This window comes from Lagopus muta, chromosome 2 (genome assembly GCF_023343835.1).
Source record: "Lagopus muta isolate bLagMut1 chromosome 2, bLagMut1 primary, whole genome shotgun sequence".
Lineage (NCBI taxonomy): Eukaryota > Metazoa > Chordata > Aves > Galliformes > Phasianidae > Lagopus > Lagopus muta.
The window spans coordinates 63,538,289-63,556,251 of record NC_064434.1 but is presented as its reverse complement, the minus strand read 5'-3'; the positions used below and the strand labels follow the sequence as shown (position 1 = coordinate 63,556,251).

The 17,963-nt window shown below is 35.7% G+C and overlaps 1 protein-coding gene across 4 annotated transcripts in view; it reads left to right on the top strand.

Moving 5' to 3' along the window:
* The window catches only part of ADGB (androglobin), a 73,981-nt gene extending 56,457 nt beyond the window's left edge, over positions 1-17,524 (top strand). For 2 of the 4 annotated variants that reach the window (XM_048936747.1, XM_048936745.1), the window contains 8 exons: positions 676-872; positions 2,081-2,192; positions 6,367-6,554; positions 8,185-8,340; positions 10,250-10,358; positions 11,622-11,730; positions 13,045-13,228; positions 14,817-17,503. In XM_048936747.1, coding sequence (XP_048792704.1) covers positions 676-872; positions 2,081-2,192; positions 6,367-6,554; positions 8,185-8,340; positions 10,250-10,358; positions 11,622-11,730; positions 13,045-13,228; positions 14,817-15,011 — 1,250 coding nt within the window. In that variant the 3' untranslated portion in view covers positions 15,012-17,503. Of the gene's footprint in view, positions 1-675; positions 873-2,080; positions 2,193-6,366; positions 6,555-8,184; positions 8,341-10,249; positions 10,359-11,621; positions 11,731-13,044; positions 13,229-14,816 lie in introns of all 4 variants that reach the window. The other 2 variants (XM_048936744.1, XM_048936743.1) reach the window with 2 other exon arrangements.
* Positions 17,525-17,963: the final 439 nt, after the last annotated feature.

Below are 17,963 nucleotides of genomic sequence, written 5' to 3'. Positions count from 1 at the left end.
TGAGTCTTAAGCTAGTGTAACTTATTTTCAGCTACCTTCAGAATTCCTAGGCTTTTATTTTATTTCCATCTATTACAAGAGTTATGTACTAATTTCATCTAAATCCACAACGGTCTTGAATTCTTTAGCCTGAGAAATAATTACCCACTCTTGCTCACTTCCCTTTTGAGAGATTTTCCTTTCATGTGAACGAGCCTAAGTTCAAGTTTTCTGGATTAGTGTTTCCATTATAGCCTTTCTTTAGCGCATTTCTGGTTTCACAGTTTATACACATTAATATTTTCTATAAGGGACCAGGGTGTAATGTTATACATGATAGATCACAAATAGTTCTTTAGCTCCTGTTAAGATTGGCTTTAGTTAAATATGATGATTCATGTTGACATAAGAGACTTCTGTAAGGACAGAAGTTACTAGAATTATGATGAACGGTAAGCAGCAGTTAGGTAGTTATTCAAATTTCTCATTATTTACTTTGAAGTGATCTGTGATTTGTGTGCTGAATGAATGCAGGATAATAGTTCTAATAACCATAATTTCAATTGGAACGTTATGATGATAATGCAGCATGAGAAAATATTCTTCTTTTGTATATTTTCTGGGGAAATCTGCTTACCTCATACTAATAATTCATAGAACGTTTGGAAATTTACACTGATACTATTAATCTTGCAGCAAGTAAAAGCCAGATTATTCGAAGCGTTGGAAAGAAGGAATCAGAAAGTGGATTTAAAAGAAGAGGTCATGTTTCAGCTCCAAAGGATACCAAAAGTTCTTTCAAGACAGGAATTTCCCAAGAACGTCTGTCTGTGTTAGAAGAAGAATCTTTCCCCTTGGAAAACTTTGAAAATAATCAGGGAAGTCCACAACAAGTAAGAGATTTTAAATTACCAGAACTTGGGGAGATTTGGAGAGTGTATGTGTGTGAGGAAAACATAAAGGTGTATTGATAATTTTTTCAATTCATTTTAAGATCTGATAATTGGAGGAAAGAACAGAGTATCCAAAATTAAGATTGTTGGTGAATGAGGCCATGGAGAAATGATAACATATCTACATGAATAATCAACTAACAAGAGCTCGTTTTTATTTTCAAATTGAGGTAGACATATTAAGTCTTCAGACAGTCTTCACTTGCAAAGTTCAATGCAAGTGTACTGTGACTTGCAGATAAGGGCCAAAAAAACACCATTAACAACTTAAATTTCTGATGCTTCAGTCTGAGTTGTCTTTGAAACGCAGAGTAAGAGAAAGGCAATTTTAGTAGTTTTACTAGAGATGTACCTGTTACCAGCCAGCTGAATGCTTTGCTAACACATGAATTTGCTTCTTCAGCCCTTAGGTTTCCTTAGAGAGGTTTGTCAGAATCATGCATTTCCCTTGACTTCATCAGGTGTTATTTGTCTATCTTAAAAATAGTGTTTTGTTTCTCAAGCATTGTTTGTTTCTCTGTCTCCAGGTGTTTTTGTGTTGTTTTTTTTTTCTTCCTGATTGTTAGGTTCAACTGCAACATTATATTAAAAATAAACAAAAAAAGAAAAAAAAAGACAATTTCTGAAGTTGTTCCTTTGACTTAAATCTGGTTTATAATTTGGAAAACAATTTTTAAAAGAAGTATTGGTATGATTTCCTTTTCAGTGTATAAAATGTTTGAAATAACCGAATGACCCTGTCACCTCTACTTCAACTCAAGACATTGAGTGCTGATATTAGTGTTCAAAGCTCTGTAGTAGGACTTAAAATGAAAGACAGAATTCTTTGTCTTAGCACATGGCATACATAGGAAAGTTACATGGAAGTCTTTAAAGAATGTAGCTCCTTATTGTACAGCTCAGTTTATTTTCAGTTGATAAACACATGAGTAATTGTTTAATTTCACAGGAATTAAAATAAAATCTGTGGAATTAACACTAATTTTTTAAGCTTCTTGTGAATACTGTTATGTACAAGCTTGTAAAGTAATCATGTGTTTCATTTGCTGAGTTCAACAGTTGCCACTTTACTAACCTACAGGACTTTTAAATACTTACTGTAATTGTTATGTCCTCAGCATGTTCACGTATCACATTTTCTTTCACAGCCTCACAGGTATATCATACAGGCATTGGTGTTATATAATAGTTGGCCACTCACTGAGAGCCAGATTCTGTTTGTCCAGTCACTGAAAGAAACAGAGAAAACTGAACTCAAAGGTATGCCACCTTCAGTATGTACTTGGATGCTTCACATTACTTATTTTTAAATTTTTATATAGCTAAAAACTAAGACCATACAGCATTTCTTTTATTTGCTTCCTGAGTAAAATAATTAAGCAATAATGCTTTTTTGTTCTGTGGCTCATAGAACTAGGGTTTGGTTATGTACTTCTATACCTTCAGTTAACAAGAGATACAGAAATAAAAGGATACTCTGCAAAATGTACCTAAACTTCTTAGAACAGTTGCCAAAGCAGTCTAAGAGACCAATGAAGTGTAAATATAAAGGCACAGTGTTATGACAAAAGAAAATGAGCAGGAGGAAAAAAAGGCCTCTTTCCACATCTGCGTTACTTCTGTAGTATTGGGAGATGAATTTAGGCAGGAGACAAGACTAGAAAGTGCTCTGTGTACAAATTAGGAAGTGGACAGAGGAGTCTTAAGTAAATATTGTATATTTGCTTCTCCTTTTACCAGTGTCAACACACATTTTAGACTTTTAACACTGTAGAAGAAATTACGTCAGCTAGTGAGGTGAGGCTGCAGGAGCTCCACGTCCCCAGGTCCAACCCGTAGTGAGGCAGATGGTGCACTCCCAGCAGGCATGCACAGGTGGAACATGGCATTGATGCTATGTACAGACATGGCAGACCAGACAGGCACTCGAAGCACTGATGTGAATACAGACAGCACCAATGGGCTTGTCCTGCCATCCACGTGCTAACTGCACCAGTATGTGTGTAAAATCCTACTAAATGGCCTAAATGAAGACCTGTTATTTTCATATTCTTCTTGTTTAGTTGAGAAGTGTTTTGAAATGAAGATCTATTGTACTTGCTTCTAAATCACAGCAAATTTCTCAAGGCATTTAGAATACATATTCCACTATAATATATTGGCTTGCAAACTCATGCATTCAATTTCAATTTAGATAGTACTAGACATTATTTGTCACTACAGCTAACAGAACATCAGTTTCATAACATGTAGAGAGAGAGAGCACCAAAAATGTGGATTGATATCTGACTTTTTGGTATGGCAAGAGGCATCTGCATGAGTTGCAAGTGTGATAGATTGCATTCTGTTACGGGTATAATAATATTCAAGGAGCTGTGCCTCACAGATGTATTGTACAGGCAGCTTTTTCAGTTGTTGCTTCACCCTCTTTTAGGTTGTTGCATTGTTCACATAATCACACTCTATTACACAGTTGTTCTTCTGACTTGGCTGCAGCTTGCACATAACATACTAGCCATGCTTTTGATGTGTACCCTTTCATACAACCACCACAATGGTCTGTGAAGCCGCAGCTCAAAAGAGGTCATTTGATCACTAAATTAATTTGCTAGTTCTCAGCTGTTGATACTGGAGCTTGTCAATAGCATGGGTACTCTAATCTTTGCTTCCCAGTAGCAGTACTACTATTCATAGCTTCCCTTACCATTTGAACTGGTACTTTGTCCCATATACAGTCAATTAGATTCAAGTCACTATCTGTGAAAAAGAGAAATTTCCTAGTAGGATGTTTTTAAAGTTGTGATTTCTGTGTCCTGCTATAATTGCTGCTTTTCAAAGTAAACAAAACTCATTTCACTGTTCAGATTAACTGAATGTTTATCTTTATACAAGAATACAATCTGACTGTATTCACATGGAATAAAAACTAGATTGTTCAGGCCACTAAGAGAATTTATAGAGAACATATCTCAACACTTACTGTACTTGCTGCTTAGTACTTATGTTATGTACTCCCTACCAGCAGCAATATTATCTGGAGCACTTACTGTACAGGTTGATATTTTGGAGTAAACAACATTTAATCTCTGAATATTGTGCTGATTGGGAACCAGTTTTCAAATTAAAGTGATCTGAATACTAAGATTTACCATTGAAGGCTGTCAGCATCACTTATCAACCATACAATTTGTACTATAGCAGTGTTGATGCTTATCTAAAACAATGTCCACTCAGTGTGATTTTTAAGAAAACTGCAGTGAGACAAGTGGAAAATTCCTGGAGCAAATCTCAAATTTCAGGCACTAATATTTCATGTAAGGCAATGGTGCCATCTGGAGTTAGCTTTGTGTTAAAGCTGATTTATTGTGTCAAAAACATATTTCTGCTTTCTGTTATCCTTTACCAATCTTTTAATTGTAATCTCCATCTAGAAGACTCATATTACTCACTGGTAATACAAGTAATTATTAAAAAAAATTGGTAGAAATTAAGTTATCCAATAATAGTTTTGTATTTTTTCTTTATTGATGCTTCTCCTTTTTCTTTTTTCATAAACCCTTAATATTGCTGTTTGACAATATTTGTAAGACAAACTGCTTGCAATGTTATTTCATTACTAATATTTAATCACAATTTTTGTATATGATATCTCATAACATGTTTTATTAAATAACACTTTGTGTAAACAAAACATTAAAAAGGCATTAACTAAGAAATTGGCATTTTATCATTTTATCCCTGTTGTTTCATCTGTTCCTATGTTATTTATTTAATAACTCCTCAATGTATGGAAGTCTAGAATAGCAAAATTTTAAAAGAGTTACAAAATCTTTATAGAAGCCAAAGTTTGTAGCATCTCTTTACACAGATAGTCTTTGTCTCCTAATATGTTATGGCAATGTGAAATTAAATGGAAAGGTTTTTATATAATGGTATTCAGATAATGCCGTCAGTATTTATTTTATATTTGCATTTTTTCTGGAGATGTTTTATTATTTTCAGTACTTGGGGGGACTGCTTTAATTTTTGCTTTCATTCTTTATTGTATGTTTTGGTTGCACTGAATGAATTTAAACATAGCTCTTTGGTACCAATGTATGTTATATAAATAACATAAGGAGGTAAGAATGTAAAGTATACATATACATGTGTATAATGTATGATATGATATACATATATATCATATGTATTTGTGCATGTAGTTAGTATAAGTGTATTATTAATTTGCTAGTATATCTTTCAAATTTACCATTTTATATTTTCGTATAACCCTGACATTGAATATCTGATCCAAATCTCATTAAAGCCAGTGGATTATCTTCAGCGGACTTTTGATCAAATCAAGCAGCACAGTGATCTTTCCTCAGTGGAAAGAGGTTAGAAACACAGCATTAAGTGAAAGATACCTCATTATTATCTTCAGACTCATTTTCTCTTTTATTCCAAGAGAAATTGCCTGTTTGATTGCATAGATCAAATCCCACTTTTCAGCATTTGTTTTAATGTTTCAAGCAGCATGAAGGTGAAGTGAAATAGAGATTTCAGACTCTGATCTTTAATCCTGTACTGTTGTGAATCCAGTCCAGCTTGTTTCATTTGCTGTGTTCCCATGCTATTAAAGCTGTTTGCTATTGCAGGCTTTACTTATTCTTTTTTATTTTTATAAAAAGAACACTGCATGAAAAAAAAGCTTGTTAATGGTTCTTACCATCTAAGACAGTGAAGAATGAAAGTGGTATGTTAGCTATCAACTATGCAATTTAACAAAGATCATACATACAGCATATGCATGTACTGATTAATTAATTAAAATTAATTTTAAAAATTTCTCTGATTGATCCGAGAATGATTGTTTTGATTTTCCCAGATGTGCACTGAGTCTTGAATATGTTTTGTTGCCTTAATTGCCTTACATTTTTCGATTTTTATTCGTGTGTGTGTGTTCTGCTCTTCAGTTTTTCAGGCTTACAGGGACATGAGGCAGTGAGAACATTGACTTTACTTTGAGCTTTTCACCTTTGTGACAGAGACTGTGTAAGAAAACTAATAATCAGATTGCTAGCTACAGAATATCATTCTCCTCTTTGGACTGGTTTATACACAGAACAATAGGGCAGTTATTGACATGCATGAACCACGGTAAACCAATAATTAATTCCTGGGTAAAATGCTGTTAAGGACAAGGGAAGCTGTTGTAATAAGTCTACTTCCAGAAGCCTGCTTTCAAAAGCTTTATTGTCTCCAGATTCTTTCTTGCTCCAACAATTAATATTGGTGTAGTACTTAACAGTGTCAGCTAATTACATAAGACTTTTCTTTGTCTTTCCTGTGGCTGTTTTGTGCTGTTATATCCTGGATATTACATGGGTTAATACACTTATGGATGACAATGGTATCTTCTAATTCATCGTGCATCATAAAAATGTGTGAACAGCACCTGGGCAAAAGCTTGAGGACCACAGTTTTCTCCTAAAGCTCAATCGTTTTGAAGGACAAAGGTCTGCAAGTATTCCAAAATCAACCAAAAAATCGAAAGATAAAGCAACTGAGAAGTCAGAAAGGGAGAAGTCCAATAAAGAAAAAGGATCAGTTATGTCTCTTGTATTTCAACCTGAATTTCAGGTGAGAAAAATCTAAAAACTTGGATTTGTTGAATGTGAAATCATTGTACTAAGTGTAAAAGCTTCTGCAGATCAGAATTACTAGCACTTCTAGTGTATTTCCTGTGTTTCTCTATGCCCTGCTTCATCACCTTTATGTTCCGCACCTGAGGATGATTGAATGACAGATGCAAAAGACCTATATCCTACATTAGAGATGCGCTCATTACTTTGCTAATGTATAAAGCAACCACTGAGTGTTTCTTTTGGATGTTTATTTTCTGTCTCTAATCTCTGTTTGTTAAATTCCATTAATTTGCCATATTTATGTCCAATTGGAGTTGGTTGTACTGGTTTTCACAGAATCATCAGAGAAATAAAATAGGTCTTTCCAATTGCCATTATTTTGTGGGTATATTGTGGCATAAAAATTGATATTTACTTGCCTACTTGCAAATTCGTCACTTTGTGGTAGGATGATCTGATTGTGCTGTGGTTGACCAGCTTTTAAAGGAGTAATTGACTTTATGGATTGCAAAGAGATTAATGAAAGGCAAAGAAATTTACAGGTCCTCATGGTTGTTTTTTATTTTTCCTGGTTCATGGGAAGTAGTTCATGAAGAGGGCATTTCCATAGATTTTTTCATGAAGAAATCTCCACTGTATTGTTTTGTTGATTAAGTTGTTGAACAGCAAGCTTCTCTGTGATTCACATCCACACCTAATTATACACATTTCAGGAACAGTGCCTTAACCCTTCTGGCAGAGCAGTCAGAGTGGCTGCATTTGAGAAAGCTGGCCATGTAAATGTCATACAACTTCAGGCTGTGTCAGATTTCTGCCTTCAGCTCCAGTGATGGGCTATGCTACAGGTGCTGGGAAGATAGCTTGCATGAGTTCTTCAGTTTGTTGCCAAAACAGGAGCAAGTTTCAAGAGGATACTGCCCGCATATTAGGAAGATGCCTGTTTTTAGTCTCAAATCAAAGCTGAGCAATTCATCTCTTCTTCTAAGCCTTGGGCTTCAAGCTTCTAGAGATACTACACTTTCCAAAAGCATGAGAAGCACAGTATTTCATTCATTGGCCAGGCAACAGGACAGTCTCCTACCCTTTGAGTACTACTTGTATCCTATGATTCTGGAGAAACCACACATCAAAGTAATTTATAGAATTTGGGAAGTGAATGGAAAGAAACTGATATTAGAGAAGACAGAACAAGATGTTTCTCTACACAAAAATTCTGGTTAAAAATAATAAGACTTCTGGCAAGAAAAAAAGAAAAGCAATTGGAAGTAATGAAAGGGAAAAAAAAAAAAAAAAGCTTGACAGATAACTGCATGAATAAAATTGCTGCAAATACTCTTATTCAGACAGTTGAGAAGAGCTTGGAGTGTAGAGCATGCTGTATCGGGTATGGGTAGAGGGGAAAAGAAGTATACAAAAGATCTTGAAGTTTGGAGTATTCCAGAGAAATTTTCCTTTCCTTTCCTTTGGCAGTCAGTTGTTGTCTAGCAATGCGTGACAAATTCTATTGATGTATAATGTCTGCCAGTAATGAAAATTACCAGAGTACAAAGCTTCATCTTAAATAGTGGTCATAGGTAAATACCAATGAATACCAATAATCATGTCCATGGTACTTCCACTTTCAGCAAGATGCTATAAACAAGCCATACTGGACTTTACGTCTCGTTAGTGAGCAGAGAGAGATGGAAATTCTGGAGGTGAAGAGAGACACACAGCGAGCAGATGAGATCAAAGCCATGAAGCAAGCATGGGAGTCTGCAGAGCCAGGAAGAGCTGTCAAGGTAATCAAAGTGCAATCTGCATGCTAATGTGTCTTCACAAGTTGCAGGAGCTGTTGTGATAACAGAGCAGTTTTCACAACAGAGAAACGAGTTCATATGATTCCTCTCTTCATCATTTTGTGGATGACAGGGAATTTTACACAGCCTAAAGAATCAAAAGTGCATGACTTGTGGGCAGGAATCTACACTGTCTACTTTAGATTTCTTGACATTACTGAGACTTTAAGGTTCTATTTACTGAACAGAAAATGTTTCTCTTTACAACACCCACTGCCTCTACACAACTGCAAAGCTGTCACTTGTGGCAAGCTGAACATAATGAGAATATAATAAGAAATACGCTTTTATAAATGTAATAGAAAGATAAACTGGCACCTGGTCACATCATCAATCTAATTGTCTCCTACATTTAGAATTCCCAAATTCATTCCAAGTTGCAGGTACCTGTGAGCCAGTATATACTGCTCTGTATGAATTCACTGTTTAGAGAAGCAGTACTAGTTCAAATGTGTCAAATGCAAGTTGGCTCCTTTGGCACAACAGTGTTAAAGGTATCTAGCTCTGAGAAGTGAAGCCTCAGTCATGAGTCTTCCCTAGCTATGCTTGCAAATTTTCTCATTTCTTTTCAGCATATCCAAAGTTCATAAAACGTTCCAAAATTACTTTATACATTCTGGTCTAAGAAGAGATGCATTACTCTGCAGATTTGGTTGGCTGTGCTGAGACTGAAAATCTTCAGCTTCCTGAAGATGAGCTGGAAATGTCTCCCCTTTGATGTGCACAGTCTCTCCAGAATAGTGGTTCTATCTTCACTGCCTTTTATTTACTCTGAAAATCAACTTAATTACAGCTAAAGGTTTCTATTTTAGTAGCCTCTTAGGTCTATAATACTATTCCAAAGTAGTTGCTAAGAAAATTTTGGCAACTTCATCTAATGCAATGAAAAAAGGTTTAACTTGAGGGTCTGCTGTTCTAAGTAGCTTCCTTTCTCTGTTCCTCCTGATCGCTTGTCTCCTACATCACACACCTGATCACTCTGGGAATTGGTTCCCTGGTTCCAGGGTAACATTTGGCTCCTCTGCCCATTCTGACAATCTGAACCCTTAGGAGAAAGCCCAGTGAGCCCAAATCACCATCTGAAAGGACAAGCAGAGTGGTGATGTCTGTATTTAAGCATCAGAAGCAATTGAGCCTGAAAGGGTTTGCACCCATAGCTTCCATTCCTCAGGAGGAAGTCCAAGTCACCAGGAGCTCTTAGGAGGAAGTGCTAGCTCCCTAAGGAGATGCAGTGAGAGGAGTTCTGAACCTCTATGCTATGAGGGAACAGACCCTACTTTCAGAGTTTTATTTTTAAAAATCCAAACATTATTTTAAACTACTGAGAGATAAAGGCTTTTCCAGTAGTTCATTGTGATCTTTAATGTATGTATTCAAAGCCTCTTGTAATGGGAACTCTAGCATCCTTTCTAATTCCTGCCTCAGGCAGAGTTGTATAGTGCATTTTGGTGTTAGGTTTGTTAGTGACAGCATCGTTTTATCATTTGGGATACCTACTACCTATAGCTGGAAAAATTAGATGGTTAATGTTTACAGGTCATTATTTCAGAAAAAAAATCTACTGCAGTGATGACTTGAATATGACTGACACGAAGCACAGTCCTCTTGTGTTTATCTTTTTTTTCCTATCTGTTGTCTCACTAATGCTATTCATGTTGTTGAAACTGATGTTTCCATAGATCATAGAGTCATAGATCCAACCAGTGAAGTGTACTCACTAGCAATAATAAAGTAGCATCATATCTCAACATGTGCTGGGTTCAAAGATTTACTGCACCATTGATCACTTAAAGATTCCTACTTCAGAAAATGGTTTGGAATTAAAGTATTCAATTAAAAATTTGATCTGTAGGCTTTTCAGGAACGCATGCAATTTATTAATAAGTATGTTGCGAAAGATTCTGAGGAGCCCATAGCTGGGATGGACATTGCCACTTTATCATCCAAATCAGAAGAAAGAGGTAAGGGTGTAACTTTCAGCATGTCATCTTCCTTCTGAGCATTATAATTTTAAAATATAAAGGGATATTAATCACTTTAAAAAAAAAAACAAACAAAGTCCATGATACAGGATTTCCTACTGTGAGGTCTCAAATGCACTGTATGCATATCACAACCAGTGTTTTAATGTGAAATTAAATATAATTTAAAGCATTCTGCATAAATCATTCAGTTTTTTAATAAAGGCATTTGCATTAAATACTGTTAGTAAATGGAGAGAGCAGCCTCAATAATGAAGTCCAAATCCACAATTGCATGCTTAGTCTCTGCCTTCTTTATACCCTCTGTTTTAATTGCTGCATTGTTCCAGCCTCAGACACAGATACAGCCTCATAGCCCTCATAGGCTGCTAAGTTACCCTTAAGCCAAGTTTAGGCAGTCCTTTCACACTAGAATTCCAACCCTAAGCTAAGCTGACATTTCTGGAAGTTCAGTGGGAAATACTCATTCAATTTCAAATTTGGAAGCAGTGGTCATTAGTATAGAAATATCTTTTAAATGATTTGTAGTTGTTTCAATTGATTACTACAATTAATAGAGTAATAAGAGTTTTCATGGTATAATCTACTTCAGACATCATAAAATCTCACCAAATTTCACAGGCTTTTCTGATACGGCCAAGTGAACTGGAAAACAAAAGTGCTGGAACAATCACAATGCAACTCCGTGGCGTGCTTAGTATCAAATGTGTCACTGTGTTTTGAGAAGTCTGCATTAAAATATAAATCAGTTACCATCCATGTGGTTAAATCATCCTAAGAAGAAGACTGACAAATTTTCATGGGACTTTTTTTTGGAGATTGGCATTTCCTAAACAAAACATGCCCAAAAGAAAATACAGTTTCTTTGAATTGTAGACAGGAGTGATCCAATTTTTATAGATCTTTTGTTATTGTTGTTGTTTATAAAATAATGTGATTCCATGCTGATTAAAATTTATTCTTTAGGCATTTAAAATTGATAATTCTGTCTTAGTCGCTCATGTGTTGTGTTGATTTATCTAAAGTACAAATACAAGCTTCACTCTAGCATATGTAGTTGTTTTTTTTTTTTTTTCCAGTATCTTTGAGTCTATTATAAGTGTTAGAAGTAAAAAACATGTCCAATCCATGTTCTCATTTAGTAAGATATTTTGCTGAGCCAAAAGAGAAAAATGACTGTGTTACAATTTAGGTGGACCCTCCTGGAATACTGAGTAACCAATTGAATCTCGTTTGTTGTAGGTTCTTTTTCTCTTACTGTGGAAAAGACAGCATCACAAACAGCAATTGACTCAAGTTTACCAATGGAGCAAAAAAAGTGGGAGCCTATAGATCTTAGTCCTTACATGAGGTACCCTGTGTCAAGGAAAAATTAATGGCTGTGAGATGCCAAATTGAAAGGCTGACTAAGGGTTTCAATATATAGAAATTAGTAAATGCGATGTATTTATAAACAATATCTTCATATTTGAATACAATGTAATAGATGTGAATTTAGACTTTGTCCCTCACATGTCATTGGCATAAGCAACAATGCTGTCACATTCTTGTTAATGTCTTTTGTGAAAATCCAGTCTGCGTTTTGTCTGTCCTTTATGCTGTATACAAAGAATCATGTAGTAGTGAGTGTAGATGGCATCCTGGTCGTTTTCCACTTTGATTTACCTGACATAGGTTCTTTTTAAATCTCTGCTTTCCTACATCCTGTTATAATTTATGCCCCTTCTTTAAGGTTACACAAGTTAAAGGAGTTGTTTTGCTGTAATGAAAATGTGACGTAAAATCCTTAAGGAAACGCATATGCAGCCAAATATGTTTATTTCAGGGTTATCTTGAAAGCAGTACATATGAAGTTTGTCATTATATGATGGTATATTCTAATAAGATATTTAACAAATGCAATTTATTCAATAACTGAAAAAGTATATTCCTTATTCAAAATAAATACTTTCTTTATTGCATGTGTCAGGATCTACCTCATAAGCATATACCTGTATGTTTGCTGTTCTGCAGACAGAACCCAGTTCAAGCTTAAGTCCATCTGTATTCAGTGTGGCATTTATGCAACTCACTCATTCTTAAAAGACTTCAGAATGTGCTGAAAAATTCCTCAAGTTCAGTTTTTAATTTAAAGGGACAATGGTGTTATATTGAAATTAATAACACTAGAAGATCAGAAAATATGTCAAAATATCTTCCATGGGCTCGAGTTTTGGAAGAATTTAATTTTTCTTCAGCTCCTCCACTGTAACACGAGTCATTTGAGTCAAATTACTGCAAAATATTATCCAGTTAACTGCCATTATGCCCATGGAAAAAAAATACATTTGTCTTAGTGCTAAATTATAATATCTAAAACATCTTGAACTAAGATATTTCTTGCAAATTAAAAATAAGTGTCACATGTAGGAGTTTTTCATATGCTCAAAGATGAGCATGATTTTACCAGTATTTTAAAGTAGACATTCAAGTATAAGAAGACCTGGCCTCAGCAATATATTTCCTCATCAGTGTTATGTACAAGAAAGGAAAAGTGATCCCTTAATCATATTGAACTGTACAGTGCCTACTTTGCTTGATATAAACCAAATATATGCATATAGGTAAATATAAACCATCTGAAATTGTACTTGAAATGAGACAAATATCTTTCTATTTCCTTCAGAAAAACAACGTCTGAATCCGTGCTAAGAAATGAATCTATAATTCAACAGCAAGAGAAATGCAAAGTGGAAAAAATTAACCATTTTAGGCAACTTCGAGAGCTGGCTTTGGAACAAAGAGAAATGGATCAACATGCTAGAGCTTTGTTGAAGCAAAATTTGCTTGAAATGTATGAGAATCTACAGGTGAGTTTTCCAGATTACATTCCAGTAACTGTTCCTGTAATATCCACCACTATCATGAATATCTTGATCAACAATTCTTTAAACATTTGTATCTGGTATCAGTAATTAGTATACAAGCTTTAACTTGAACAATGGTTAAAACTAAAGCCTCGAAGAAAAAAATATATTAATATACTATACAACGTTCTAAATATTTGTAGTACATTCTTGTTATAGTTCCTTGCAAATGTGTAATTTTAAGACTGTCACCATAATAGTATTGTTTAAAGTGAGAATAAATTGAGTGTTTTATAATATGACTAGTGCTCTCTTTTGCTTGGTGGTGGTTGCTGTTGTTTGATTGGTTTTTGTTATGGAACTGTGAGGTTTGGAAAAGTAGTTTAAAAAAAAAAGAAGATAATTATGTAAGAGAGTGAGCTTCTCCTTGTATGTCCTACAGCAAAGTTGGAGAATAGAGCCTTCTTGGAATATGCATGATACCAACAGACACGATATTCTGGTATCATTAGTGAAGGCACCATTTTTAAGATTAACTTGATCAATGCATCGTACATGGTACAAATATCCTAACAAAATTGGCTTAACCTTAGATTGTTGACAGGAGCAAAATGTTTTGCCACATAGAGGCGATACAGTAACTAATAAAAATGGTCTAGTAACTCTTTGGAACCCATAAAATTGTAAACAGTAAAAATAATTTTGGATTTAATCAACTTCTTAACAGAAATAACTTGAAAATGCCTCCTGAACAAACACCCGGCTTCATTTGTAATACTTAGCTACAAGCCTGAAAGAACCCATAGTCCTCTACCAGTGACTGACTGATCCCTAATCCTTGATAATAACATGTCCAAGTTTTCAGATGTTGCTGTAATTTTGGATGACAAACATATGTTATAGGCAAATATTTCTTAAGTAATTTCTCAGCTTTCTCTAGAAAACGCATTTACAATCTTTCACAGTAGTAATTTAAAATGTGAGTTACTTGTGAATATGCATACTGTGCTAATTAGTACTTTTACAGTTTTTTTCACCTGTAGACTGCAGAAAATTATGTTAAATGTCTTCAGGTATCCCCATTTCCCAGGATGGAAACATTAAAAAAAAATTGTGTGTCCAAGTCTCATTTGGCCTAAGTCTCATTGAAGGTCAGTGTGATTTAGGCTCCTTGAGTCTCTTGAAAATGAGATGCGATCTCCTAAACCATTTGAGTACTTCTGAAAATTATTTTTTAAGGAAATTGCTTAAGACAACGAAACGAGTCAGTGACTGAATCTATACTTGATCCAAATGGGTAACTATGTTGCCCTATTCTCCTTGCCCATAATTATTTTATTCAGCCAGCAGTTTAAAAAGAATTTTCATGAACTTTGTTTTTTCCTTCACTGTGAAAAGACTGACACATATCTATGTCTCCATGTCTCCATCAATAAAAATGCATTACCAACTCCAAGGGAAAGGAGATGTGCCTTACCTGTACTTATATTGTCAGACAGTGAAATACAACCTCAATGATGCAGTTGCTTGTGATGAAACACAGTTTCATGCGTTAGAGTGAGGATGTTGCTTTTTGTTTCTGCCTACCTAGGCATCCTTAGATGAAATGCGAGGCAGAGTTCACAGCATTCGGGAAGCATACAGAAGCAAGCTGTTAAAGGCTGAACTCAGAAAACGTGAAGAGCTGGCAGCTCATGAAGCAATGCTGCAAACAGAGCAAGAGAAGAAAAGCCAAGATGCACGCCAAAAAAAGCAAGGAAAAGGTTTGGGGAAAAGAAAGCAGTAGGAAGTACTACAGAATTTAACTTAACTGTTTGGGAAATTAAATTTATATGCCAAGATTAAAAAGACTAATTGCTATTTTCCAGTGTTTGTGTCAAGTGTATCACATTATATCTCTCTGCTTGGCTCTAGTATCTGATATTTTGCTTTTCGTAAGTGGTACTCATTGCTATTAACTTTTGTACATTTTACTGGAAATAAAATTTTGCAACAGATATCTATACTGTATTCCATTTTCTCCCACAATCATGTTCTTATCCTGCTTTTTTCCAGCCAATCCAGTCAAAAACAAGCCGGAGTTGTTACAGTGAATGTAACCTATCCGTTTTTTAAGTCATTAATTAAATAGCAGCATACCACATATGTCATATGCAGTCATTAGAAGGCTTCCCAAAGCCTGCTTTAATAGACATGGACTATCCCTGTACCATAGTATTTGTTCTCATTCACATGTGGCGTCATTCTGATAAGTGATTTTGAATCTCACAGTAACTCTCTGTAGTGGAAAACTCATGGCACAATCATTCAAGGCTTCTCGAATGCTCCCTAAAATCCTGTTACTCTCTTTCCTAAGCTTTATTTTTCCCTACAGTGTCTTTGGAGAAGTGATTGCTCAGCTGAAACTTAAGTGTTTCCTAAAAGTAGAACCTGTATGTGAATGAAGTGGCAATCGTGGCTTTTTGCATGAAGGATAAAATACTTCTGCTCAGAATTCTTAAACTTTTTAGTACTGTCAACAAACAAAAAAAAATACATGTGCAATAGCTGGCACTCCATACTCAGAGAAAATGATTAGAGCTCTTACAACACTGAAAACTCGTCCAGACGGAGCTGTTATAAATGGCTTAAAGAACTCTCTGTCTTCGTATTCACATGCAGACGCCTGGGAAGCTAGACTGCCTACATGTTGTATACATACAATATGTCCATTCCACTATCTAGGCAACATCGGAGACTGTGAGTCACCTATTTAATACAGATCACAAGGAATGTTACCCTTTGTGTCCTGGCCACTGATACTGGGTAGCCATCACATTTGAAACCAGTCTTTCTTCTGAATCGTAATGACACACCAGAGGTTCAGCTTCTGCTGGTCTTGCTCACCTCCGTTTTATTAGAACCTCACTGCTTGACTTGAACTTGACTCATTTCTCTTATCAGTCTGTGATGTCTGTTCTTTGTACACTGCCACACCTACACACCTGCTGTGATGCATCTTCCTTCATTTGGCCTCCTCCGTCCCATAAAACATAAACTAAACTCACTGGATTGTTTTTGTGTTTGCAAATAAAGGACAGAAACCAGAATCCTAAAACTGCACTGATGATGTTTATTTCAAAGAGCAGGAGTTAGATTTTGCTTTGACCCATACAGGCTGCAAATAAAAAGCCTGTCAGTCTTGTGCTATAATTGCTCTGACTTTGTCCTCTCTATTTTGGAATATGGGCTATACTGCTTCGTAATATTCCAACTTGTTTCCATGGCAATAGCACGTGTTGGTTGTCTTCTTATGTGAATCTCTAATGAGCTTCTGTAGAGGAAGATCAAGCTGAAGTTCTGTTCTTGATGTCACTGCAAGTGCTATAATGACATTCTGTTGTAAAAATCAGTCCAATTCCAGAAGCCAGCATAATTGACATCTAAATGTCAAAAAATGCAGCTAATAATCTGCATGATCACAACAGTTATAAACTGACTTGAACTCAGACACAGTGTACTCAGATCTGTATTAACAAATCTAGTAATTCTGCCGTTATTCACAATTCTAAGCTTCATAATTTCCTCATTATAAAGAATAATGTGGCATAGTCAGAATCTGCTGTGTCTCTGTTGGCTTATTTGTCTATTCAATGATGTGGGTATGATGATTAAAAGGTCACACCGTTTAATTGCATGTACTATGGAGCATGCAATGTTTTAAGAAAAGCACAGTTGTGGTTTTATTAAATCCCTGTGGATAGTCCAGAAAAACAAAAACAAAAACAAAGATACAAACAAACAAAAAACAACCAACCAAACAAAAAAGCCAACAACAAAAAATCCACATATTCTGTAGTGGAGCCAGGAAGACATTCGGCCTTGTCCAGATTGTGCCAAAGAGTTCATATACACTGGACCCAGAAACAGGCAATGAATGGAATTTCTAAAAGCTCAGTTTTACATCAACACAACAGCTTACATCGTGCACTACACTGCAGGCTGAGTCAGTGGGTAGATGAGAACAAAAATTACAACAAAACACGCCTGTATTTCAAAGAAACTCTCTGGAATAATACAAGAAGCCATCGTGTTTAGCACTTTACTGTAAGGAAGACAAGAAAAAATATCAGATGTGTATAAAATGAGGGTTTTTTTGCCTCTCATTTTTAGCCTAAGTTGTCCTAAAGTCAAACTGTGCTCATACAGGGATAAAGCACTTTTGTCCCTTTACCCTCTGCAGGAAGACTGCTTTTAAGTACCACAGTTTTGTGAAATTAGCCCTTATATCAAAGGAACTTGCTGCCTGTATTCAGTACAGTAGTTCAAGTTCTATTTTTACAGATGGCACTCATATTTCTATATGAGTATATCTATATCATATCTATATGTCATATTTCATCAAGCATCTGCATTTCCCCTAGTGTATGGGAACTGTTGAGTCATAGCCTCAACCTCTGATTGTACTTGTGGGGAAAGGACCCAGTCAGCCCTGGGAACACAGGTGAAGGCAATTCAGCTGTGTGACCAGAAGAGGTGGAGCCTGGCTGCACCTCTCTTAGACCTGGTTTAAGGGCTGACAGAAATTGGGGAAGGGTCTGTAGTTAGAGGTCCTTCCCTTGTGGAGTTTTCCCTGTGAGCCTAGGTCTTTGGAGATGGGTGAGTACCTTTCCTTTGTAATAACAAAGGGCCTGGAGTGATAGAAAGTCGTTGTATCTCCTGTGTCACTGTTCCACTGCATTGGTCTTTTCGATTGTTA